Source organism: Parambassis ranga, chromosome 3 (genome assembly GCF_900634625.1).
Source record: "Parambassis ranga chromosome 3, fParRan2.1, whole genome shotgun sequence".
NCBI lineage: Eukaryota > Metazoa > Chordata > Actinopteri > Ambassidae > Parambassis > Parambassis ranga.
This window is the reverse complement of record NC_041024.1, coordinates 18446656-18472536: the sequence shown is the minus strand read 5'-3', so window position 1 is coordinate 18472536 and position 25881 is coordinate 18446656. Positions and strand designations below refer to the sequence as shown.

Genomic DNA, 25881 nt, shown 5'->3' with positions numbered 1-25881 from the left:
TCACCAATCTGTCATTGTCTCATTCGACAGAGTGGAGGAGAGAAGGAGATGAGAGAAGGAGAGCAGAAGGTGAAGAGGAGTAGTAAAGATGTCTCCTCAGCAGAATTGGAGCTTGGAGGACTATCAAGCTCCTAAGAGTGATTGATTAATTGTTGGTCTCCTGGAAAAAAAACTCCTAAGCTGTCTTGGTCACATTGATCACGGACACATAAACAACCTTGTTTCCTTCTCTCTCTGTCTCTGATCTTCAGTGACCCTCTCAATCCATAAATGTCTATCTCCTTGTTTCACCCATACCCACTCAGGTGCATGCAAAGACGCCACTTGAACCATGAAAACCATTTACTATTGATCAAGGTCATGCTATGTCATTGCACACTTTGCAGTTTTGAACTAATGCTCGGCAAAAGCCTTTAACAGTCTTTGTGTTATTTTATAAATGCTCTGCATGTGCTGATTGTGATCTATCTCACAAAGATGATACAAGGAATGCGTTTCCTATCTTAGCCCCTGTGCTTTGTTTGATAATGACTTCTATTGCATTTCATTACTTAAGATTGTAACAATCTGTTATTGAGTATTTCTGGCCTGCTTCATCACAGGTTTCAGTCTGAGCTGCACCACTGAAACTCTCTCTCTCCCCCTTGCAGAATGCATTTGTTGGGCAGTCCCAGTAGCTGACTATGTAATTAGCTTCTGCCTAAGTAAATCAGACACTAATTACACACAGATTGTGTTGGCAAATTGAATGGCAGGCCTAGCTTACGTTTGTGCTTTCATGTTTAAAAACCTGGCCACGTCCATATCTGAGATGAAACTAAACTCAACATGATTTTCTCTTATCTTTGAAATGTATCAATATACAATGTTGTGCTACTCCTGGTGTGCACACCATGCTCTCCTGATTTAACCTTACAGGTCTTACACCCTCTCCAGCTATATATGCTGTGGGCCAACATGCCATCTGTGTCAGTTCAGCTCTAACCTCCTCATTAATTATTGTATATCCTCACAAATATAGAAACGTGTGGTTGATATATTTGGATTATTTTGCCACTGCATGGTGTTAGCATGACATTTGCATCAGGTTGTTGTTGCAGTGTGACAGCATACTGCTGCATATGAGTGATTGCCAGGTCATTTAAGTGCAGACAAGTGAAGCAGTAAGTGGCCTTATTATCAGCTCTATCAGGTGGAGTAAATGCTTCAGGCTTGAATCTTGTTTAAGCTTGGCCTCTCTCATATCAGCACTTATTATGCTTCATCAGGAATTTATGAAAGGCCCTACCTTTTCGTTTTCTTCATCATAGAACCTTGACTCCCAGTCACTCCTGACATGATGGCTGCATAAATCACAGCAGCTGCGAAGACTCACTCTCCCCTCTGTGCCCCAACAACTCCCAACATACCCCTCCCTCGTGTTCGTTTTTCTTCATCTCACTCTATCACCACTCCCTAACCCCCTCAGCATCCACCCCTCCTTTTCTACGTCTCTATTTCTCATCATCTTTTGCTCATTTGTCCAAGCTATCTGAAACCATAAATTGATATGTGAGTGTGTGCATAGTATGTTTCATCCGCTGGTAAAATCCAAAGCAGGGTAACATTGGGGGAACCAATGTCTTCCCTCTTGAAAAAATTGGCTCAGGAGATCCAGCTCTAAAAGCACCATGGGAATTCAGCGGATGCCATCATCACTCTCTTTGCATCACTCTCTTTGCTCGCCTAACCCCAAGTGCTCCTGGGTAATTTGGAGGCTGAAAGCAGAGTAATTAAATAGGCCTCCCGATGAGTACATGTTTGTGTTTGTGTGTGTGTGTGTGTGTGCATGAGCTCCACTTGGGAGGGGGGAGTAAATCTGTAAACGTTACTCCAGATAACTCTGTGCCTTTATGAAGCAATGACTCACTCGGGAAGATGTTCTTAGCTTTTAAATGTCTGTCTCTGTGCTCTCAGCTCAACATTCAGCTTTGTGGTTTTACATATATCCAGTATGTTACATAATATATAAAAAATAACTCCTATTTATATGCCAAGATGAAGAGATGTATGCTGTAATTTCTTTCTATCATTTCAGGTAACATTCAGGTGCAATGCAATAGGCAATGCAATGGGAGCACATAATGTGCTGGTCACCATAATACACAACATTACAACAGCACTACTATATATATTGAGCCCATCTTCATTTCTATTGCTCTCTGGCTCTAAGCTCCCAGGCACCTTTCCTGTACAATGTCCAATGTGTCCAGATGTTTAGTTGCTATATGCTATGCCAGAAACTGATAAGGAAGCACAGGTGTTGCACGTTGCTGTTGTCTAATAATCAGTGGAAACATACAGATTATTTTTTCTGAATGTGTATGTAAGGTTGCTGCCGGTCTTAATGCTAACTACTGCTGAGTTATGATGGAGGCATTCCACGTGGCTTGTGAAGCTGCAGGATGATGTATTCGTATAGTCTTCACTCAAACAAGGCCTTTCAGGCTGCAACGCCTAATTACTGCTGGGTGGTGCTGTTGCAGACGTGTTTAAACAGAGAACGAGATCATGACAAATCCTTAGTTCCAATACGTGTGCCTCTCCTACTGTGTGTAGTGCAAAGCTCACAGGATTAAAAGAGTGTTAGAGACAGGAGATATATTCAAACAGAAGGAATCAGGTGTGTAACAGAAGAAGGCCCCTGCTTAGTCCTCCAGACCCATGAAGGACTAAAGTGACTTTTGGAGCAGCATGTTGTACTAGAATGGTTTTAATTTGAGGATTGTAAATACTGTGTCTGAGAAAATGTTTGTTTTTATGCGTGTCTGTATGTATATCAGCTCCACTTGGGAAAGGGAGTAAATCTGTAATTGTTACTCCATACAGTGTGCCAGCAGTGATTAGAGTTCCTGCAGTTCTTACAGGAACTTTAATGGTACTCAGTTAAATGTATGTTTTTTACTTCTGTCCCACTGGAGATTATTACATCTCATTCGTCATAGAATCCGCTGATTTACTATAACTTGTGTGCTACATCTCTTACTTTGTATGCTTTTGCAGTTAATACTATGGGGTATTCAGCTTTGATCTGCAACATAATTTGTTAAAGCAGAAGTAATTGTTTGGATTATTAATATGCGTTTCTGCAGTCAGAAGGTGAAAATACAGTAATTCAGTGCTGCAGTCTGTACTCACTGAACTACAATGTAAAGCACTGTAAATGCACTGTATAACTTCTGAAACTGTCAGTTTGATTCGGGTCTTTGATTGAGTATGTTTCCATGTGTTGTGTTGTTCAGTTGAGAGTGATGTCTAATTTCCTTTTTGCTTCTAAGCCTCCTATTATTGAATAATAACTGTTTTTCTCCTCTGCAGGCATTTCTCTTGTCTGTCCGCCAAATACATGTGTCCTGGTGTGCCAGCAGTGATGAGCAACCTGCTTGCTAATATCAATGCTTACTTTGCCCACACCACCACCACCACTACAACCACTGCCTCCGCCTCAGACAGATTTGCTGCCTCCAACTTTGGAGTAAGTGCCCCTGTTATTGCTGTGCTATGTAATGATATTTATGTTACTATAATGCCAAATATAATGTTGTGGTTTATATAATCTCCAGTTAAAAGTACATCAGTTGCTTTTATATTGAACTACTCACATCAGCTATTTGTCAATAGCTCAACATGAAGAACATCTACCAAGTCTGTTTATGCTTTCCATTTGAGCTTTTAGTAATCTAATGTTTTAAGGTGTCAAGTAATATGAAAGTGAAAACAACTCACTGCAGGTGAAGATATGCTACAGACCACACTCTTATTTTTTATATTTATGTAGGCTACAATTTGAGTGTACTGACACTGCACTAAACCATACAATTCTGATCCCAACAGAGAGAGAAATTTGTCAAATTACTGGACCAGCTGCATAATTCATTGAGGATCGACCTGTCTAAATATCGGGTATGTATCAAGTTTTTATGTGTGCTGTGTGACATCATTATTTTACTGTACACTGTTTCTGACAGACGTTTACACGTCCCCTGGTTTAGTTCATATAGGCATCTATCCTATCATGGTGGTTAATTAGATTCTCATCTTTGTTGGAAACAGTACAGTCTTTGTAGTTGAATCCATAGGACACAAGTTAATGCCAAGTATAAAGGTGTTTTACTCAATATTGCAATCAAGACAAGATAAATGTCACAGTTGAAGAGGGAATATCATGCTAAGGATGAAACATGCCTGGTTCCATATTATTATTAGACATATTATTATTATTATTAGACATTTTGTCTTCTAAAGTGATGGCAATGACGCATAATGTGGTGAAGTTATGTGTGGAAATTTCATACATACATATTCACATAAATCATGGTGTTTATTTCCATTTGGGAAAACAGACTTTATGAAATTTCATTTTAAATGACTTACATGATGAATTGTCGGTCTTTTTTGCAGTTTACAACAAGGGTCGGCAGCCCACAATGTTACGGGCCCATTCAGCATCAGGCAGTGGTCCTCATGGTCCAATAAATAAATATAGATAAATAAATGCCCTGCAGTCTGTTACTGATAAAGTTTCTCCTGTAAGTATATCTGTAAAGGAGGCCCATAGTATCTACAGATGTTTGAATTTAGACCCACAGATAGTGGGTATAAAATGTGATCACTATCCTGCTTTTTATGTTAGAAAAGTGGTAGTCTGAGCACCAAACTCTTCTTCACCATGAGGGGCTCATATTTCGTGGGCCTCCCAAACACACTGCACAAAGGTCAACACTGCCCATTTTCTCGGACAGTGCTGACTTGCCATTTTCCTTTACCCAAAACAGAAATCACAAAACTTCAAACTCTCTTTTAACTGTAATCTGTCAAATAGTCAAGTGCACATGAGATCAGTAACTCATCACTTCCTCATTTAGGCTACTGATGTATCAATCACACATACCCTAATTATGATTTTCTCCACATCTACATGTTTATGTAGCTGAGGAGGAACACTGAAGTATGTATGAGTCAGAAAACTAATATATTTTTTGTCTAGTAGGAATAGTCACGAGCTAGCTTACTTATTTTTTATTAGAATGTTATACCATGGGGCAATATACTACACTGTAGTGTGACTTGCATTATCATGAAAACACACATGAACACATGCTATTTTTTCACTGTAAAAACAGCTAGTAACTTCCCATCACTTCATCAGTTACACTAGGCCGATTTGTTGTATAATTTTGTTCATACTTCATGGCCCTTTGTTGGGCTACTGAATGATGGACATCAATCATCATGTCTCTGTGAGCTTAATTGTGATGCTACAAAAGCTAAAAGTTAAAAAAAATAAAATAAAGTACAATAGGTAGACCGTAGCCACTCCTAAAGATATGCCTCTAAAGTGCAGTGTTCTACTCAGACAAATTGAAATCCTGACATACAGTACATAATCTTCTAGAACATTCCCAGGAGAGCTAATCCTGTTAGACACCACACACGCACAGTCACACACCCTTTTTTTCCTGCATGCTGTTGCACCCAAATGCTCTCAGATGTATTATGCAAACATGTCTTTTACTTTTCCTCACAGTGCATGAATACATACACATGCACAAAACAGCATTCACTCACTCTCCCAAACGTGCAGCCAGCCACACTACTGTGCACGCACAGGTATGCATGTGAGCACACACATCGCCACGCTGCTCCACAGCTGGTGGTCATGACACAGTAAACTGTAAGTGAAAGATGACCCACTCATCTTTAATGTGACATAGAAGGCAACATGTGGTTGAGTGCATGATTGCTTTTGGTCCTCTGTTCTTTGCCACACATCTCTGTGTGAATCCACTTATGATTAGAGAGACATGGTGAAAGCAGCGAAACTGTGTGCCTGTGAATGGAAAAAAAAGAAAGGAGAAACAAGCAGAAAGCATGATTGAGAAAGAGAGAGAGAGAGAGAGAGAGACGTCTTCAGGGAGACATAATGAAGTTGCAAGTGAAGGAGGGATAAAGAGGATTTGCAAAAAGAAACAAATTGGGAGAAATTGGGAGTTGGAGGAGAAGGATTTGGACAAAGAGAGAAAGAGTGGCGTGGAGAAATGGATGAAGAAAGGGGGGGGGTGGCTTGATGACAGAGAGAGAGGGAGCGGGTTAAGTGAAGGAGAGATGGCCCCTTTTATTTTCAGATGGCCTGGCTGTCTGGCAATGACACATTCACTGAGAGAAGTCACAGAATATCACCTGCCAGCACTGCCCTGCTGCTCTCGTCAAACCTGCCACAGACCAGTGGTTCTTGCACACACGTGCAGTATGCGTCCACACACAGTTCCTACTCTCCTTTTCATTCGCTCACTTTCTGAGCCCATCCTATAGAGCCACCTTGCCACTATTGGACAGTAATGAGATTCAGACAGATCTGGCTGCTCCGCCCGATCACTGTATGGATTTCCCTATAATGACATTCTGAGGAAGATTGAGTTTGCTTTTGTAAAACAGAGGGCTTGAATCAGCAGAGATGTAGCTCGAGTGTAGCTGCCATTCCACATTTTGCTACACATGCGTTTCTTCCCATTCAACTTTATTCTAACAGCCCAGATACACCGTGACACCTTGTATAGCCGGTCTGTCCCTGCTGGGATTTGTGGGTTTCTCTGGGTTGAACATAAAATCTCAGTATTCAGAGCGCACAGCAAGGGATTTGAGCTGTGGGCTTAGTTTGGGCAGTTTGATATAAAGTGATGTTTGTTCAGTAAGCACCACTGGGAGCTATGTGCTATTCTCTTAAAATGGAACTGTGCAGTATTATAATGGGCTTTTAGAGAAATGGTTGCTTAATGCAAACGACTGGTACGTTGCTTTGTGTGATACTTCCTGCTGCTTCCACAGTTGTGCCAAACACTACCTGTAGCTCTCTACAGCAGGATTCTGTCATATTCAGTGACAGTGATTTAATAAACAACCACATGAGTTTAAAACTATGCTTTCGGGATGATATCAATGAGTGCGCTGAGACACTAACAAGATATACAGACACGCAGTCCCCAAAGTCTGCTACAGAGGCATTTATTCAGCTTCTGTTCTCCATGTGTGACAGACAAATATAATCTTTTTTTTGCTTCTGAAGAAGGAAAACAAATCTTACATCTACAGTACATTGTTGCAGATATCACAGGTAATCCTCCATAATCCTGTGAAGAAAGCCAAGCCTTTAATATTTATTGCATATCATGTAAAATCTGACCTGTCAGTGTCACCTTTCGCTGACAGAAAGTAACCTCAGTACCAAGAGTATCAGATATAATGTATTTTGTTGATTTAATTTATTGGTTTAACCATATTAGACTTAGGGCAGAGTTTAAAAGGTGCCACTCACAACATATTACTCTATGTACAGTAAAGTGTAATGCACACAAATATTACCCATAAGCAGCAGAGTGCTTTTTGTACAGTGACATCAGACCACAATCATTATGATGATAAACGTCTTTGGACTTTTGCACTCAGGGAAGGCACCGACCCAACGTTATATTTAAAGTAGACCTGAACAAAGACAAAGAACTAAAAGCTCATCAGCATCACTCATTCCTCATCTCATCTCATAATGGACTTTCTGTCATCTGTGTAAGGCAGTGCTGATGTCTTTGCTTTTGGCTCAGAGATGGATGCTTTGCTTTTTTGTGTGCTTGTGCGCAATAAATCTCTTTTTGTCTTTTGTTTTCTGTTTTTTTTGTGGGGTTTTTTTCTGCTGATCAAGTCAGCGTTCTTATTTCTAGCAATATGTTTCCAGGGATATTATTAATATTACTTTGCTTTTCACTATTGGTACAATTAAAACCATCTGGATGATTTTTTTTGTTTCTCAATTTTTCAATGTGCAGTCGTGTGTTTTTAACACTTAATTATAAGTATGCTGTTTTAAGGCTGTTCTCATCCTGAAATGACTATAATTTAAATAAATCTCCTATAGATAATTCTAGTTTTATAAATTCTTTTTGTGAATACTTGACTAATGCTAATGCGTGTCAATAAGCACTTGACTTCAATCACCATAATAATACAGTGAGATTACTTTTTGATTTCTGCGGCAAAAATTAACCTCATCTGAAATGCTAAACTATGAAGCCTTCTCCTTTTAAATGTATGGAATATGATATGAGGTGCCATTGTGTGCAATTCAAATGAATCATTTAATTTCACATCGAAGCAATGGAACAGACCTCCATTACCACAGAGTGGCTAGCAGAAGTGGAATTGCACATTGCTGTTGAAAAATAAAAAATAAAATAAAAAAAACATCACTTGTTTATTCATTACACACACACACAAACATGCACACATATATATTATTTTAAAAGCTGCATTTTTTATAACAGAATATCATGCTTTCTGTATATCCAAGGTTACAGTGAACAGTGGACTAATGGATTCACTTGTGTTTGAAGGCTATAGATGGAAAAGAAATGCCACTGTCAGCAGGGGCAAAGCTAGTGACGGTTAACTCTTATTGACTCCATGCCGATGCACTGACACAGCTGTGCTGTCAAAAAAAGAAAAAACATAAATTAATAAAAATAAAAAATCATACATAAAAATAAAAAAAATCATAAAGTTATTAAATCACTTTTAAAGTTTAAATGAAATTGAATCCTGCTAGAAATAAATGATGAAATACTCAACATTGTTTATGTAAAAGGCAGTGATGCTAATGGGAAGAGAAAAACAGAGAAAAAAAGAGATTCTACTGATCTTTTTTCCCCACATCAGCAGCCAAATATAGAATGATCCACATTTTCTTGTGCCGGATGTATGTCAAGCTTGTTTGCGTGGAAGCTGTTTAGTTTATTGGGTGCTACACTTTCACCTCTATAGTTGACTTTTCCTATTAATCATGGCTCTTGAGCAAAATACTACATGTCTCAGTAGATTGTCTGTGCTAGGAATGACTGTGAAGCATGAACAAGCCATTCACATTTTTTTCTGTTGGTTCTCAGTTCAAGTGTTGCTGTAAACTCCATTGTCCCTTTTGTCTGTTTTACTTCCTCCTGTGAAACTGGTCATCTTGAATCATTTATCAAGCCAGGAAAGCTCGCTACCCTGTTCGCATCCTTAAGATGTCAAGCAAGTTTTTGCTTCTGCTGATCGGCCTTGATCTCAGATAGATCTCTCCTGTGCGTCTGCTGTCGAGCCTACAGGCAGCTGTTAAGATTTGGCTCTATTTACAAATTCTCTGGTGTGCATTTATTGACAGGGTAGAACAGGGATAGAAAACAGGCAAAATTTTATTAGAGCACTGAGAGCATAGGGGAAGTAGGATAATGTATGGGGCAGCGATGCCTTTCCTCAGAGCTGTCAGGGCTTTATATCCTCCCCGTCACGCTGCTCTGCACTGCCTGATGACTTCATGGCCCTGAAATAGAGGTTTTCATCAGCAGAGACCTCCCTTGTCCACTAAACGATTAGACAGACAGTCATTTCGTTATGATTGCTGTGCATTGCTCTGTAATCAATTTTAATGTTTTGGCCTATGCAATGTGACGTGGTCGTTGGAGGTGTGTGACGATACAAGGCTGCTGACAGCAGGATGTCCTCTCTCGCCTCATGCCATTTTTTTCTCTCCCCATCTTCTATCAGGATAATTTCCCAGCTGGAAACCCAGAGCGTCTCCAAGATCTCAAGTCCACTGTTGATCTGCTGACCAGCATCACCTTCTTCAGGATGAAGGTAGGGTAGCAAAGGGGACCATGGTACTTCCTTTAAGAGCAATTGACAAAAACATAAATGTAATAAATGATGATGAAGTATGTATCCTTTGTATAGTTTTAATATGCATGTGATCCTTCTATCACAAATGTACTGTGCCATGACTGAATGGCTCAGACACCTTCAGTGCTGGTCATTGCCATTAAATCTCTCAGCGTTAAATTATAAATATAAACCCTGATTGATTTTAAGCATGTTTCATTTAGGTAAAATCAATCCGAACTCATAATTCCTGAAAACCTGTCCAGTGCAACACCACTAACCATTCAAAACCAAATAATTTATTGTTGCACAATTCTATACTGGCAGGCTAATGCAGCAGAGTTGTCTTTGTGCAATGCGTTGACATCCATTCCACAGTAAACCACTTTGTTTAAAATGCTTCCAGCGCTGCCTTGTTTCCTCTCGCTTGCACACCCACAACAGTATACCGACGTGTCTTGGGCTATATGAAAAGCTTGACTCTTTTGGCAGAGTGGGGTTGTAGCACTGAAGTACTGAGGCATAGCTAAGATGGCAGCTGCGAGCAAAGGAATGAAAACTGTCACTTTATGTTACCAAAGCTTGCAGTCTGTGCCATACCCACGCTGAACCTTACTGTGTATATACAGGAGCACAAAACCGCCACTCTGTCACTGGAACTACAGTACTACTATGAGATACACTGCACTTAATGCACCTAAATGCCAGTCCACTTGACCACATGTCAATTATGATATACATAATACATGTAAGTAGGTTGCACCTTCTTCCACAAGTGATATTTGGCTTTTAGCACACGTAATATAATATCCTGACATCAGTGATAGATGGTATATAGTATTTCAAACATCTCAACTGTCACTTATTTGTGTTATTGCTGTGTTATGTACTGTCTGAATCATTTCTGTTTTGTATGTGTGTGCAGGTACAAGAGCTCCAAAGTCCACCAAGGGCCAGTATGGTTGTGAAGGACTGCGTGAAGGCGTGTCTGGACTCTACATATAAATACATTTTTGATAACTGTCATGAACTATACAACCAGCTCCTCGACCAGGTAATCATCTTACACGCTGTTGACTCTTACCTCACATTTTATCATGCAGTACTGCCAGGTATGTTGGAACCTTAGAGTAAATTTATACATAAACATGATTCACCTGTCTCTATATTAAGAGAGAGTAGGGTGTTTAATCAAAACAAATCTTGCTGGTTGATCTATGTGCAATTTCATAATTGCATCATGAGTTTAGACCTGCAGGCATGAATATCACAAACACTAAAAACACACCAACTAATGTTACCCACTATGAAGGAGAAACCTTCACATTTGTCTCCAGTGTTGGGGAAGCCCTACCAAAGTGATTGTAAAGTGATTGCAGCTCTTTGCCCTTACCTGTTTCTGACCCTTCCTTATCAGTTTACATTATTTGACATTTAGGCTGCTTCTCTGTTAATTCCATCCTGCTCGCACTGCTCCATTTCCTCTGCTGTTTCTGTTGTATGAATGATCCTGGTTAGGTTACTGGTGGACTAGAACAGCAGTCTTTTTTTCTCGTTTAAAAACTGAATATTAATGCAAATGACAGTTTTAAATTGCATTTGTGCCCCATGGTTTTGTTATTGGATTTGTCTTCCACATGTTTGCGTATTATTTTATTATTTTCAATATGGCTGTGGTTGTTATGGCTTCCCTGAGGTTTAAAACCAATGAGGAAAAACACACCCTTGCAAGACCACACTAACATGAAGATTTATTTTATTGTAAACACACAGGAATGGTGAATGGTTAAAGAAATTCTAGGCCTGTATGTTCATTTTTATCACACTAGTTCTTTATATTTTTTCTCAAATCTTGCACTAAGGAGTCAACAGTTCTTAAATTCTCTGTTGAGCACTTGCACCTGTCTTACACGCCTCCTCTACCATGCATCACCTTCAGCCCATCATAAAATAACCCTCACACCCTACCTCTGCATTTTACTGTGTTTTCCACTGATGCGTGACACTGCTGGAAAAATATAAATTCAATGCAAGATGGCTGGTAATCAATAGTCTTTATTTTACTACTGACATTTAGCATATAATAAAATGTATACAGCGTCTATAGCAAACTTTGCATGAAAGGATTCAACCTTGTAAGAAAAGGAATGTCTGCAGTGAAGAGCCATATGAAAGCAGCCCAGCACCAGGCAGTGCCTTTCTGATTCTAATCATCTTTTGAATGTTTGCATGGATAATGTATGTGCACAAAAATATGTTTCCACATGAATGAGATATTGTTCTTGCGTGAAACTATTAAGCCTCCCTGTCTACTCATGAAAGAATATAATAGAATATCAATAGAGGACTCACAGATTCACTTTCAGGGAACACAGCCACACCAACTCTTCAGTCAGGGTGTGCTTCTCCCAAATGCAAAAAGATTAGGATGTGAGTTTTCTTGTGTGTTGGCCTCACTTATAATCAGTCAACAGGCAACCCTGCCTGATTATTTTACGGTTTACTTCCCAAGGAGAATGGCCTCCACTCTGAAGAAGATAATGTCTTTTTAGGCCGTAATAGGGTGCAATCTGCTCAAAAGTTGAATAATAAGCTTCCTTTGTTTAAACAGCCTGAGGGGTTGTAAGCAATTACCAAACCGGTGAGATAGACGCTTGGCGCTAATTACATCTTCGTCCACCACAGTTTCACACTAGACAGCCTCTCCATCAATGTTTCCCCCACACAGTGGAGAGAAAAGAGACATCACCCCAAAGTAAACCTCACTGTGACCAAAATTATTATGTTCACATACACTAGGTAGCCTTTGGCACAGCAAATCGACCACATCTCAGACCCCAATTCTCCAGCTGCTAACACAACTGTGGTGACACAAGAGCTGACACGGTGGCCATGCAAGCAGTGAAATACGCCAGCCACAAGCAGGCATCTTGCATAACATAACAACAAAGCTCTCTGCCTCTGCCTAGGCGTAAAATGACTGCAGGGGGGAGGGGACTTAACTGTTTCTTAAATCCTGGCAGTAAAAGAAGAATTTTGAAAAGGCAGATGAATGGAGGTTGGAAAGAGGGAGAAGTAAAATCATAGAAAAGGACAAAAAGGAAACACGAGCATGATTTTCTTCTGGTTCGTTCACTGTGTAGGAATAAAAAGCAGCATCAATGGTGCACAGACTTGAAAAGTCTGGAGCGTGTGCATGCATTTGTATAGATACCCTGTACATATTTGTGCATGCATCCTGCATTATGCAAGTATTAATGCATAAGCAGGCAGATGAATAGAAGCCCTTTGGTTGTGAAGAGGCAGGTTAGTGATTGTTGACAGGCATGCAGAGGCAGCCAGCCACGGTGCACAATTTCTGAAAAGAACCACAGATGTGCTAGAATATACTCCACTTACAGGAAGCAATAAAAATGATTTGATGAGCATGTTTCTCGCCAACATCATCACACATTTTCAACAGCATCAAGAAGAAGGATCTAACTGTACCTTAAGAAGATGGTAATTGTCCTCTGAATACATGTTTTTGATTGCGTTTTTCCAAACTCCCAATATATACCTTCACATCAGTATTTTCACAGAGCTTCGAAATGAATTGCAGCAGTTTCAGTTCTACCAGCAGCTCTTTCTCTTGGGAATTTGATCACATTCTCAGAGAACATCCTTCAATCAGAGGCTCTGTCATTTGCGTCACATTGGGAGAATTGATGAGGAGCCAGTTGTATGCTAATGCTGATTTCTCCCGCACGGGGACTGAAAGTGCTAAACAATAACCATAAACCACTAGCTACCCTCTAGAGGAGTTCTACGCTGCTATCAATATTTCTGGTGGTGCCCCCACCACCCAGCGCACCACAAGTAATGAAACCTCGCTGGACTCTTAGCTCATCGCTGTATTCACCTCCTCCTGCAAATGAGTGACACTCACGGGTGTGTTGTTGACTGTAAAAAGACGATGAACTACTTAATCACCTTCTACAATGTATTTGTACCTGCTTGAAATGAATACCAATGAGCAAAGGGATTCAGTGTTACATTTTAGTGGGATGTGTACTGCATCCAATATAATAGGGATGACACAACCTTCAGTGTCCTTCCTATGTACGTGTTGTTATGCATACACACACATACACAAATACATGCACAGAAGGCTGACTCACCACCCGCAGAGACATTGTATTATTATTCATATCTTCAACTTAACAGAAATTTAGCTTTTGATATAAACAGTTGTGGCATCTTCCCTCTGATGGTTAGGCCTGTTTCTTTGAAGTAAGCAACATTGCATTGCCTAGTTTCACAGACTATAGAATAAGGACTAAAATGGATTACAAGCCCATCAAATAACCTAGGTATCTATCTAAAATATCTAGGTTAACCTTGTTAACCTAGATATTTTAATTACCGTAAATGGTTGATTGGCTTGTTGTATCACATTATCCAGCGCAGAATATATAGAGTTTGATGCACTTTAAAATGTGTAAAACAGTGCTGATGCCTCACTTTTCATTGACTTTTTCTTCAAACATGCATCAGTCTGGTTTGTCAATAACCTCCCAGAAAACACAATTATTAATTATAAATTATAAAGTCTTCATACTTCTCCTTTACGATTCTGTTTCATACAAACTCATCTTTCCACTTCCCCCACAAATTTTCCTGCTTCCACACAGAAGGCATAAGTGTTAATAACGTGTGAGCTTTTGATTAATCTGATCCATATGTTGGAAGCACCAGAGAATGTGTAGCAATCTGTTTGTACGCCTATAGCACACAAGATAATGCTTAACTCTTGCAGCCCCAAACCCAAATGATTACAGTGGTGAACCCTGGGTTGACATGATCTCCTGGCGCAGAATCTGCTGTGAGCTCTGTCTGAATTCCTTGTTCCTGTAAGATTAAATTCTCAAGCGCCTACAAATGCAATATAAGCAAGACACGCGACAGCACAACATGCCGTGCATCACACGTATTTAAAACAAGACTCAACACCATCAAATACAAGTTGCTTATTGTAGGAACTGATTGGAGTCTAAGGATAGTATTGAGAATAAATGGACTTTCACCCCCCCCACCACCACCACCACACACACATCTCCAATGTGTGCTGCACCAAAGTCAATATGCTGAAGGCTGTTAAATAATTCAAGCTAAATTATTCAATACTTGAACATGTTTCATTTTAGATAAATGTCCTTCTTTAGTCAGAATTACATGCACAAATGATAAAATGTGCACTGCTCTCTCTTTGGACGGTCCACGGTCATGGATTGTATTTGTCATTGTCAGTAATGTGCCTGTGTGCAGGTCTGTCAGGGTGTGTGAGTGTGTGGACCGTTCAGTGTGCATGGCTTTGCTTATTTTTCTGTGTAACCTGCTCATGGCAGACTGAACGACAGGGACAGTTACTTGCTGACTGGAGATCAGCGCAGTGGCACTCAGTGTGGGGCGAACAGATGGTAGAGTCAGTGAGAGGTTTTGGATTCAACACCTTTCACCCGCAAGTACAGCAAGGCATTTCTGCAACAGACTGTGGCACACACACACACACACACATTTTCATAGACACATATCACTGCTAATGATTTTTAAAGCTGCCAACACACCTTTTACTGGGGGCAACAATACAAGAGTGCTGCTACTTCTCCCAGAATTCCAGGGCTGTTCTTTGTGCTACTCTGCTGTCAGAAATACAGCAAAGGAACTGTGTGTCTGTTTCCATTGCAACCATACACAGCCATGCTGTTATACGTAAGGCTTAGTTAATAATACACCTTTTTCCCCTAACAACAGGACACAAACCGAAAGTAGTCCTGCTGGTAAATGTGTAGTAGGTCTTGTGTCATTACTCACTGCAATATTTAACCATGACCACAGTGTAAAAATGCATTAATGGACCGGAGTAGGAACTGTTGGTGTATTAGTGATATGTTCACAGTGAGGCTGAAAAAATGCGATACATTTAAAAAACAGTGCATGCACAATAAATAAATGATCATTCTTCTTCAGTCTCACAATCCATTTTTTTTTTCCTCCACAGAGCCGTAAGCAGGACCTTCCCAGAGAGGAGCAGGGTCCATCAATAAAGAACCTGGAATTCTGGCCAAAACTCATCACTCTCATGGTGTCTGTAATTGATGAGGATCGGACGGCCTATACCCCAGTCATCAACCAGTACGCACTGCTTTTTTTACTATGCATGCTTTTGACATTTGATCAAATATATGTTCACACTTAAAGTCTTGCTACAACAGCTAAATGGTTTCCTTACACATACACTTTTGAACATTTTGTTGAGTGAATCTTCTTGATTTAATCAACCATTCATGCACAAATTAGTTATTATATGTTTATAAAAAAATGAACCTCCATGAACCTCCTCTAACAGATTAGAGTTTTGTTTCTAGACATAATGAGCTGGTTGTAGTGATGGTGTGCTGAGAGATGCAAGGTGCTCACCGTTGAGATGGTATGGATAATATGATAAACATAATCGCATGACCTGCACAAAACACAGTGTCGCTCGCCTTAAAAGAAATAAGATGAAGTATGTTTTTCTCTTTCTGTCTTGCTCACATACATATCCTCTCATATGCCACCCCCTTTTTCCTCTCTCCTTGCTGATTTACGATGCTTATTAAGACTCTGTTTATGCCCTGAGCTTTCTCTCCTACACTATCTAATGATATATTTGCAATATTCATGCCCACTGCCTCCACATTCCCCCAGTCAAGTTCCAGAGTTGCAGCACGATAAGCCCAGGAATGGACTTGTTGCCTTTAAATAAGTGGCCAAAGGGTGGAAATGTTGTCCTGTTCTGACAATATTTACATGGAATCTCGTCTAAAATATTTCAAGCCAATAATCTAAAGAATTTGTTTTATGATTGGAAACAGTAAACAGTAAACTGTTGTTTTTACAGGAGTTAGGGGTTTAGAAGATTTAGAGATTATGTCCTAAAATACTCTTCATGTGGATAACATTCATCCCTCATTGTAACCCATCTACAGATATTCACAGGCTCATTTTATCATGAAGGGTTTTTGATTGTCTGGCTTACCTTCATTACAACATGTGGGTAGAAGAAACTGGACTAAGTGAAGGGAAAGATTTGGAGAGTGATAGATAAGGAGAGAGGAATATCTGATGGCAGCCCTTCTCTCTTCAGCTGCCACTGAGAAAACAAATTAATATTATAGTTACACTATTTGTTGCTGATGTGCCAAAGGTTGGGGAGGGAGAAAAAGTGTTTGAGCATGCTTTTTACATTATCAGCACAGGGTGTCACGACTGAGCAGATGATTACTGTTTCAATAGAAATTATTGGGCAGTGTGTTTGTTGTCTTAAAGAGGGCAGTCTCCAGCAAAAGTAAAACATTTCCACATAAATTGACCTTTCTCACGCCGAGCCCCTGTCATCGATAAATGTCCTCTATCACTGTCTAAAGATACGGATAATTAAACCTTTGACATCTCACATTGAAGCTTTGACTGAAAATCTATAGACATTCAAAATAGCAGATTACTTTCCACCCTCTTACTCTCTCCTTTATTTATTTCCTCCTGCCCTTTTCTCATCTTTAAACTACGTGTATGCATCTCAATTTAGCTCCAATTCAGCTAGGTTTGAAAATGGTGGGGGATTATTAGGTTATGAGATTCACCAGCCATGTCCTCTTGCACATCTGTTAAGTCATTTGTTAGAGATTCACGCAGGGCCAAGCCATCAGGGCGTCCACTCGAGCGTGTCATTATACGGAAATGAGTCTGATTGGAATCCCTTTCAATTCCACCAGATTTCCACAGGAGCTGAACGTGGGCAAGATCAGCTCGGAGATCACATGGAACCTCTTTGCCCTGGATATGAAGTATGCAATGGAAGGTCAGTAATGCTGCTGCTGTGTGTGTGTAAGGAAATGATCAGGATGATAAAGATAAATGGTCTAAATTGATTGAGTGCTGGTGAAGAATAATAGAAGAGGCATGCTGAATAGTTGTCAATGTATAACTACATGTTTGCTTTTTGCTAATTAGCAGTTGGGTTTAATTTGTTGCTCTCACTCAGGAATAAGTTCAAAGTGTGACAGTGTGTATGTGAGGGCTGTTTATTGGCTGATGTCACATTGTTGTTTATTGGCCTTGTCTGGCTGTGGTCAGCTCTGCTGCTGCTTATCTAGATTATGCTTCCCTGCTTTCATTCTATTGATCGCTATAGAGATACTGGAACTACTTTTAATCAAGATAAACAATTGATCAATGACAGAAATGGATGAAATGTTCAGTATTTTGGTCCTTATATGTTGGCTTTTGCATGCTATATAAAATAAGAAAAGACAAACGTATGAGTTAAAGTTGTTTATAGCTTGTATTCCTGTTAGAATTGAAGGGGAGAAAGCAGAGATATGTCTCTGAGGAGTAGGCGGCTTTTTAAAGCAGCTTCAGTAGGCAGTAGTAGGCTGGTAGTTGTGAGTCAAACTGTGAAATATTTTCCCCAAAATGGTAACACTATTATAACATAAATGCAGAGCGAGAGTAAATGAAAAAGTAAATACATAAATGAATAAAAATGGTTTAATAAACACAGTGTAAAATGTATTTTGTGTTATATATTGTACAGGCAGAGGGATAAAGGGGAAATTTGCCTGTGTAAGAGGTGATTAACTATCTGTAATCTAAAATAAGGTGAAGTAATCTCTTTTTTCCCATTATCACTCCATAATCGTGTGTACATCCATCATTTTGTGGCACCTATGCTGTAAATAATTTAACCAAAATGAAATTTATTTTTCATGTTCTCGCAGGCTTTGGTAGTTTAGTATAGATTTTGTCAACACAAGTCAGTCTTTTGTCAAAGATAGCGGAGGCTCGCAGTGATCAAGCAATAAATCTCAGATCTGCTCTGCTGGCACAAAGACAGATGTTCTCTGACTTAATGTGGGTTTTGACTTCAATCCCCACCCCCCTCTTTCTCCAGCTCACCTCCCAACAGACAGTAAGTGCCTCCTGGAGGCTGTTTCTGGGCTTCTGGATCAAACCCCACAGGAAAGATGGAAGGGAGGCGGAGTACAGACGGGAGTTAATATGACTGCGGTTGCGAATGAATGTTGAAAGGGTTGCATGTGAGCGTGTCTGTGTGTTTGCACTTAAGAGCTCAGCAGGATATCACACTTGGATGTGAATGATAATTTCTGCTCTGAAGTCATGCTTAGTTCACCATAAACTTATATCTGAAAAACAACGGGTCGCTTTGAGCTAATATTAGTAGGCAGCACAGACTACGCTCAAGATTTCCAAATTGATCTTTAATGTCTGGGGACTTTTTGTCATTCTTTGCATGGATAAATTGGCTATTTATCACAATATAGGTCAGTTTACATGAATTATATGTATTTAAAATGTATGGAGAAGTTACTGATGTCTTACGCCGTTTTGAAAATTATATCACATGTTTAATACCTCATATTAAAGATCAGTAGGTCCTGTTATCAGCTGTGGACCCACTTTATCATTCAGGCTGATGCCGCAGTGTTTTTAATCATATTTTGCTTGGTCCAACTTGAACTTTTGAACCTTATCTGTGCTGAATTAAACATGGCAGAGGGCATGATATTGGTTACTATGTTGATGACAGAGAAGGCAGAGAGGGGGCAGTACGAAAAACCAGATGATGTGAATGGGGTCAAAGATTGTAGATGCTCTACAGCCTGTGTGCGTGAGAAAAAGGCACTGGGAGCACCAAAGTGTGTTTTGGTGATTTATCCTTATCTACACAGCATATACCCACTGCTTTCACCGCATTAAGCCATATTGAGTTGCTATAGCAACCAGGTGCTATATGTGAAGGCAAACTGCAGTATCTTCACGTGGCATTACACAGACACACGCATGTGTGTATATAGGAGTCATATAGTTATTTATATAAGATGATTTTAAATGCAATCTGCTTTTTTCCCAGGGAAATGGTACATAATCTGTATGCACATTTCTAACCCTTCCCTTCATCAGGTTTTATTGAGACAGCTGTGGATACATGTGTGCATCCGTACACATGGATTGGATGTGCATCTGTATGAGAAGATAATGAGTCACTATAAAACAGGCATGAAGGTATCTGGTGGCTAAGATTTACATTAAATCATATTTTTTATGGTTTTACGTCCGTCTTTAGGATCACTCTATTTACTTTTACTGGCTACTATAAACCTTTAAGTTGAAAAATAATTAAAAAAAAGATACAAAGTGAGCTGTGTTGCTTTGCGTTTGTGTGTGTGTGAATATCTGAGTCAGGGCAGCTGGGCATGTGACCACCTAGGGTGTTAGTGACTGCTGTCACAGCAGGTTTAGGCTGTGGGTGTGTGTGTGTCTTTGTGTGTGTGTGTGTGTGTGTCGATCTCGCCAGAGGATGTCCGTGTTACAAAAGGAGACAAGAATCATAGATGCACTCAGTCACATATACCCTCCACTTTGCTCCTTGAGCCTGAACCCTCTTCCCCTGCTTTGCCTCCTCTTGCCTCTCCTTGTCAGTCAGGCATCAGTGCATGCCCACAGTGACACGTGCCAGGAGGAGGACATGACTGTCATGTTCCTCAAAGGAGCAGTTTATATGAATTATTGCTCATTTCTTGTTCCCTCTGCTAGCTGTCTAAGCTTTGAGAGAGTTACTGGTTAATTGTTAGTAGTTAATTGAAGGAGAGTTTGACAGAGATTATACAGTAAACCATATAATGTGTTTTACTACACAGATTGTAAAACCGCATAAAAACAGCAGATGTTGCAGAGCACGGTTTTTGCTGATCTGTTTGTTATTTACACTTGGAATGTGAGCTCAGTATATTTTTGTTGCAGATTGAGGTGATAATGAGGTATATTAGATTTTAAAATGCTTGAATGTTTGTTCTATTCCAGAGTGGAATACTGTTGCTTATATGAAAGGAATAATAGCACTGGGGATTAAATTCTCTAATAAAGTTTCATTGCTTTCTGCAAAGATCAATTACAGAACATTTAGCTGCATGTGTTATGGTGAGAAACAGTTTGGGCCCAGCTCTACTTCCATTCAAGGAAGTAGAGATACCCACATTTTACTATCACATTTTTAGTCTTAACAACCATACTGTCAAGCATCTTTAGCAACTTTTAACAGCTGTGTATGTGAAAAACTAAGCTGCAGAAAAGTGAGGTGTGTGTGCAAGACCATTCAGACCAATGGAAGTAACTCAGAGTGACCTGTTTATATAAGAAGGCACATAAAACTGGCAGGGCGGCTGACATAGACACCCTGAAGGAGGCAAGCCAGAATGTCCTGCTTTGTCAGTCTGTCTTCATCTGTGTGTGTGTGTGTGGATATATACATGTGTGTGTGTGCATGTAGGTATTATGTCTGTGCATTTTCTAAAGCTTTCAGTTGTGCACGTAAGGAAGAATGAATGAGCATAAAAGAGGAATATGTGTGTGTGTGCACATGTGCTCGTGCATTACTTAATGAAGTCTTTGATGCATCCTCTGCTTCCTGCTCGGAGGCCTTCGGTGCCTGTGCTGGTGCAGAAATGGATGCTGCTAATTTTAGCATCTCTGTGAGAATTTCTGAATGTGTGAGAGGAGAGGGAAACAGCAGCTGAGGGAGAGGTAGGAGGGAAGACAAAAAGTGAGAGGTTAAAATAAGAGGCAGGAAAGGAAGAGGAGTGAATGACTGGCTGACTCCCTCATTCACGTATTCACTAAACTACACAGGAGGTGCCAAAATGTACTGTAGCTTGGAATGGAGAAACATGTCTCCGTCATCTTTCTTTTTTTTAATTTAAATTGAAAGTATCTAAAAAACTGAAAAGATTCTTACTTTGCTTTGGCAGTAAAATGGCTCTTTGAAAAGAGGACAAGTGCAGGACTGAAGCAGTGCTGTTTCTTCTGTGATGAAGTTTTATAGTAGATGCTGCATATCCACTGTATAGCTGTTTAATGGCGGTGGTCTCTGGAGCATGGCATTATAGATCCAGTGCTCCAGTAGCCCATTAACTCGTCTTCAGTCTGCTAGAACAGCTTCACACCATAGAATATATTAATTGAATTTCAATGATTGCACCTCAGTGGTTGGGAATTTTGTTTCCATGCAAAGGGTGTGTTTGCAGAGATGAGGTGTGACTATAGGTTGTGTTGCTGTGTGATTGTAATGACTGTTTTCACAAAAGCACAGTATCCTCAATTCTCAGCTTATGGCTTTGCATAAAAACTATAAAAGATCAGGGCGCTATATCACCTAAATGATGTTTGTGCAGTGTTCTTTTCAAGCAGATGTAGACGGATCACATATACCATTACTAGTATCTTTTTAAAATACACAAATTCTTCTACTGTACAAAACCAAACCTTTACCATTAGTGAGTCACAGGTTTGATTGTGTCACAATTCGTTATATTTCAATGTAAACCACATCAGGGGATGTTAGTGTCTCTGTGGGCTCTGGTGTCACAGAGTTGTGTCAGTAGGCCCCCGTGATACAGCTAAGGAGCCCCTTTGACAGAACTGGGTCAGAAGCTGAAGAAGATGAAAGAATTATGTCACAGAGAAAACTATGCTGGCCTGCTGCCCTTCTGCTCCTTTTGTCTTGGACAAATCAGTCTAACCTTGCACCCGGATATATATTCACTGAATGGTAATTGTGGGATGGAAAAGCTGTGGTGAACTACTATAGTTCATCATAATATCCATCATAATATCCATCATACTGCATTTCAATCAATGAGGCAGGAGTGAGTGAGCGAGCCTCCTGTGGGTTGTCTGTCCCTGTGGGCCACGTCAGACAAGATGACATCCTCACCAGGGACCTTGAGCCTACTCCTCCCTCAGGACAGCCCACACTGTTTACCACCAGCAGGGCACAGAGGCACACACTCATACAGCAGTGTATGAAGGCATAGTTCACATATACACTCTAGTATGGAGTGGATGGCCCTAATTTACAGCGTGATTACAATCAGATGACAAGGGCACAGTCAAGTACCATTAGTACTTCTGTTCCTATATGTGTAGTGCACTATGAGTGCTGCGAAGTAGAATGTACATCGGACAGGGGCAGTAATTAATCATTATCTTCTCAGCCAGTCACATTTATCTGTTAAACAGCTGTGTCAATCATAATGACTACTAATGAAAATCTCTCACATGAAGACCTCAGGGATACAGTCAAGGAGATGGAAAGTTACAGGGGATGAACGTTCAAGTTCACATGTCCACATGTCAATCACCATGACATCATTGCTGTGCAACAGGTGAACATGTTAGACAGTGGTGTATACATCTGCTCTTTGAAGGACTGGTGAACTGTGTGTTCTTGGATTTTAACATAGCCTAGATTTGGTTCTGCATGTTCCTTCTTCAAATGTCAGTCTGCAGCTGAACACATATCCTGCCTGCCCCTCAGTCAACTGAGTTAGAGGGAGAGTTTATACAGGCAGTAGTGGATGACAGATGATGCTAATAATAAGTAATTAGTATCGAACTCCTTACAGACATTGCTTCACTGGGGCTTTTTCTTATCATCACAAGAATCATCACATAAATATATCTCAGGTAAAGAATGTGGAATCATGGACACATATTATTTAAGGGAGGAAAAGATGGTTTTACAGAATGTCAGACATTTTGCCTTGACAGGTTTTTTCTGTAGCTGTAATGTGTTGCATCATTCACACTGTGCAAAGCACAAGGAATGCTGTTAGAAAAGATGAGGTCAGTGGTTGTGCTGCACTTTACCCTTGTGCTTGTCATGCTACAAGAATACATTTACATGTATGCACATACAAGCTGCATTGGTCTTTTCCTAATTTAATATGTCCGTTTATGCGACATCCCATGTTGGCCTCTAGAGGCTGGATTTGCATGAATAAGCAGAGCAGCATAAATAAATATGAATTGACTATAAATGACATATTGACCTTTTTAAATAATCTGACACTTGGCTCACCAAATTATTATAAAAGTGAATTTTTTAAATGAATTATAAATTAATCATGTTGAACTTAAACTGCCTTTGATTAAAAATGTGAAGTGTTATCAAACACAAGGGGAGTGTATTGACTTTTTTAAATGGAAATATTCAATATAAAAAATTCAAAGCCATTGTCAGATAGATGACTCATTGTGAAGTCAGGCAGCTTCTGTATGTTTTATTGTATTATTTTTAAAACACCGTTCCCTGCAGCCTTATTTGCCTCAGATTCTCTCTGCTCTGTTTGAAAATAAAATACATTGGGTTCAGTGAATGGAAAATGATACCATTTGTCTTTGATGCAGGGTGTCTGATAGAAGCACATTCTTTACCTTTGTGCTTCTTTTTTTCTAGAGATGTGATATAATCTGTACAAAAGACAAGAACCTAATGATCTTTTACCCACAGATTCTTCTTTGTGTCACAGAAGGTGTTATTTGGCTGACGATATGAACAGCACCATTATAATGTAGCCATTTGTTTGTTGGAATGACTTTGTTTTTAAAAGCCAGTGCATTAGTAGTGCTTGTCTAAGGCAATGGTGCATACCTCTGGCATTGTTCCACTAAATTTGGCTCCAGTGCCACCATTGGGATGGGATTTCCACTTGCAAGCAAGAAATATTAAAGTTTAAGAGATATCTATGATCTCCAGAGGACAGACACTTCCAAGAACAATTCTCAGTACACGATTGTTCATGTTGAACAACTGACAAGAGTAATTTGTACATAAGGCTTAAACTGCTCATATTTCTTCATGTTGTTTACACTAAACTGTTAAAATTAACCGTTAAAGTTAATCAAACTCGGTAGGGAGGTTAGATTTACCAAACTTCCTGTATGATACTGATACTTTCTTACATTATGAAGAAGCTGGCCAACAACACCGAAACATAACACCTGCTGATCTTCAAATTGACCTCCATCTGTTTTTCTTTAGGTGACTGTGAGTGTATGACAGAGAGGGTGTGCACAGTCACAACTTTAGACAGAAAGGTTGAAAAACTCTCCTGGTGTGTGTGTGTGTGTGTGTGTGTGTGTGTGTCATCCCGCCTGTGTATGTGCCAGCTCAGTTATTAAAGAGGCACTACCACAGCGGACCTCTGTTCAGATATTACACATCCTCTGCAGCAGGATAACTGCCGGTCCTGGTAAGACAATCCAGACTCAATATTCACAATGTTTAAACCACCTGCTCCTTCTGTGACACAGACCGAATAGCTGAATTCAGGTGAAACCTTAAATCTCTTGGCAATTTCAGGCATCAAAACCAATGCGACCATGAAGGTTGGGGTGCTGATGAAAGTAGTGATATTTTTGGGTTCTCATTGAAAATGACTATAGGGTGCCTGAGACCAGAGTGGCTTTTCATTTCAGTAATCTGCAGGAAATTGCTTTAAACAGTTGTATGGTGCGGCCTCTGGGGTTTATAAAGTCTATATGTCGAGGTTCAACAAATTTTACCTTTTATATTATATATGGAGAAAATAACCTGGATATAAATCCTACTCTACACAGGTAGATATTTTAAGAGGTTGCTTCTGTGATCTTTGTGTAGCACAATTTTCACAGATCAGGTCAATGAGTGCTGGATATTCTTTGATCAGCCCTCAATATATGCTAAGCTATGGAAGCTATTGCACCTTTCCACACTTTCCATACCTGTTTAATGTAGAATTACCCTGTGAAAGTGACCCAGGTCCTTACATCACATCACGTAGCCTCAGGACATACTACCATCACCACATTTTGCAAGCCCTTAAAAAACACTGTTTTTTATGCACAGCACAGTAATACATATGCTGTTAATGACAACTTGCCTGTCATTTTAAAAACATGTTCGCTTAAGTGGCCTCATTAATTAAAGCAGCTTTGAAAAGAGCTGCCAACACACTGACTTGAGCAGAGTGCTCACTGTGTTCTCCCCTCTAATAAGTAAAAAGTTGTCTTGTGCGTTTGATTGCATTATCATACAGGTACATATGTTAATTACACATATGTTAATATTTGCCTCCGAGTTTAGATGGGAGTGTCAGGTGACAGGCTGTGCACTATTCATCAGAGGAAGCACTGAGGTTCTTATCAGGATTAAGACGACAGCGAGGGCTCAGTGCATTGGATTTGAATGTCTTTGAAGTTGTGTGAATGTATGTATCTTGGTTCTGTATTTGAATATGT

The 25881-nt window shown here is 39.8% G+C and overlaps 1 protein-coding gene across 1 annotated transcript in view; it reads left to right on the top strand.

The window, feature by feature from the left end:
* Positions 1-25881, top strand: part of unc13c (unc-13 homolog C (C. elegans)) — an 81226-nt gene that overhangs the window by 32530 nt on the left and 22815 nt on the right. The window contains exons 14-19 of the mRNA XM_028402359.1: positions 3358-3514; positions 3874-3942; positions 9610-9699; positions 10646-10774; positions 15761-15894; positions 17517-17602. Of these exons, the coding sequence (XP_028258160.1) occupies positions 3358-3514; positions 3874-3942; positions 9610-9699; positions 10646-10774; positions 15761-15894; positions 17517-17602 (665 nt within the window). The remainder of the gene's footprint in view (positions 1-3357; positions 3515-3873; positions 3943-9609; positions 9700-10645; positions 10775-15760; positions 15895-17516; positions 17603-25881) is intronic.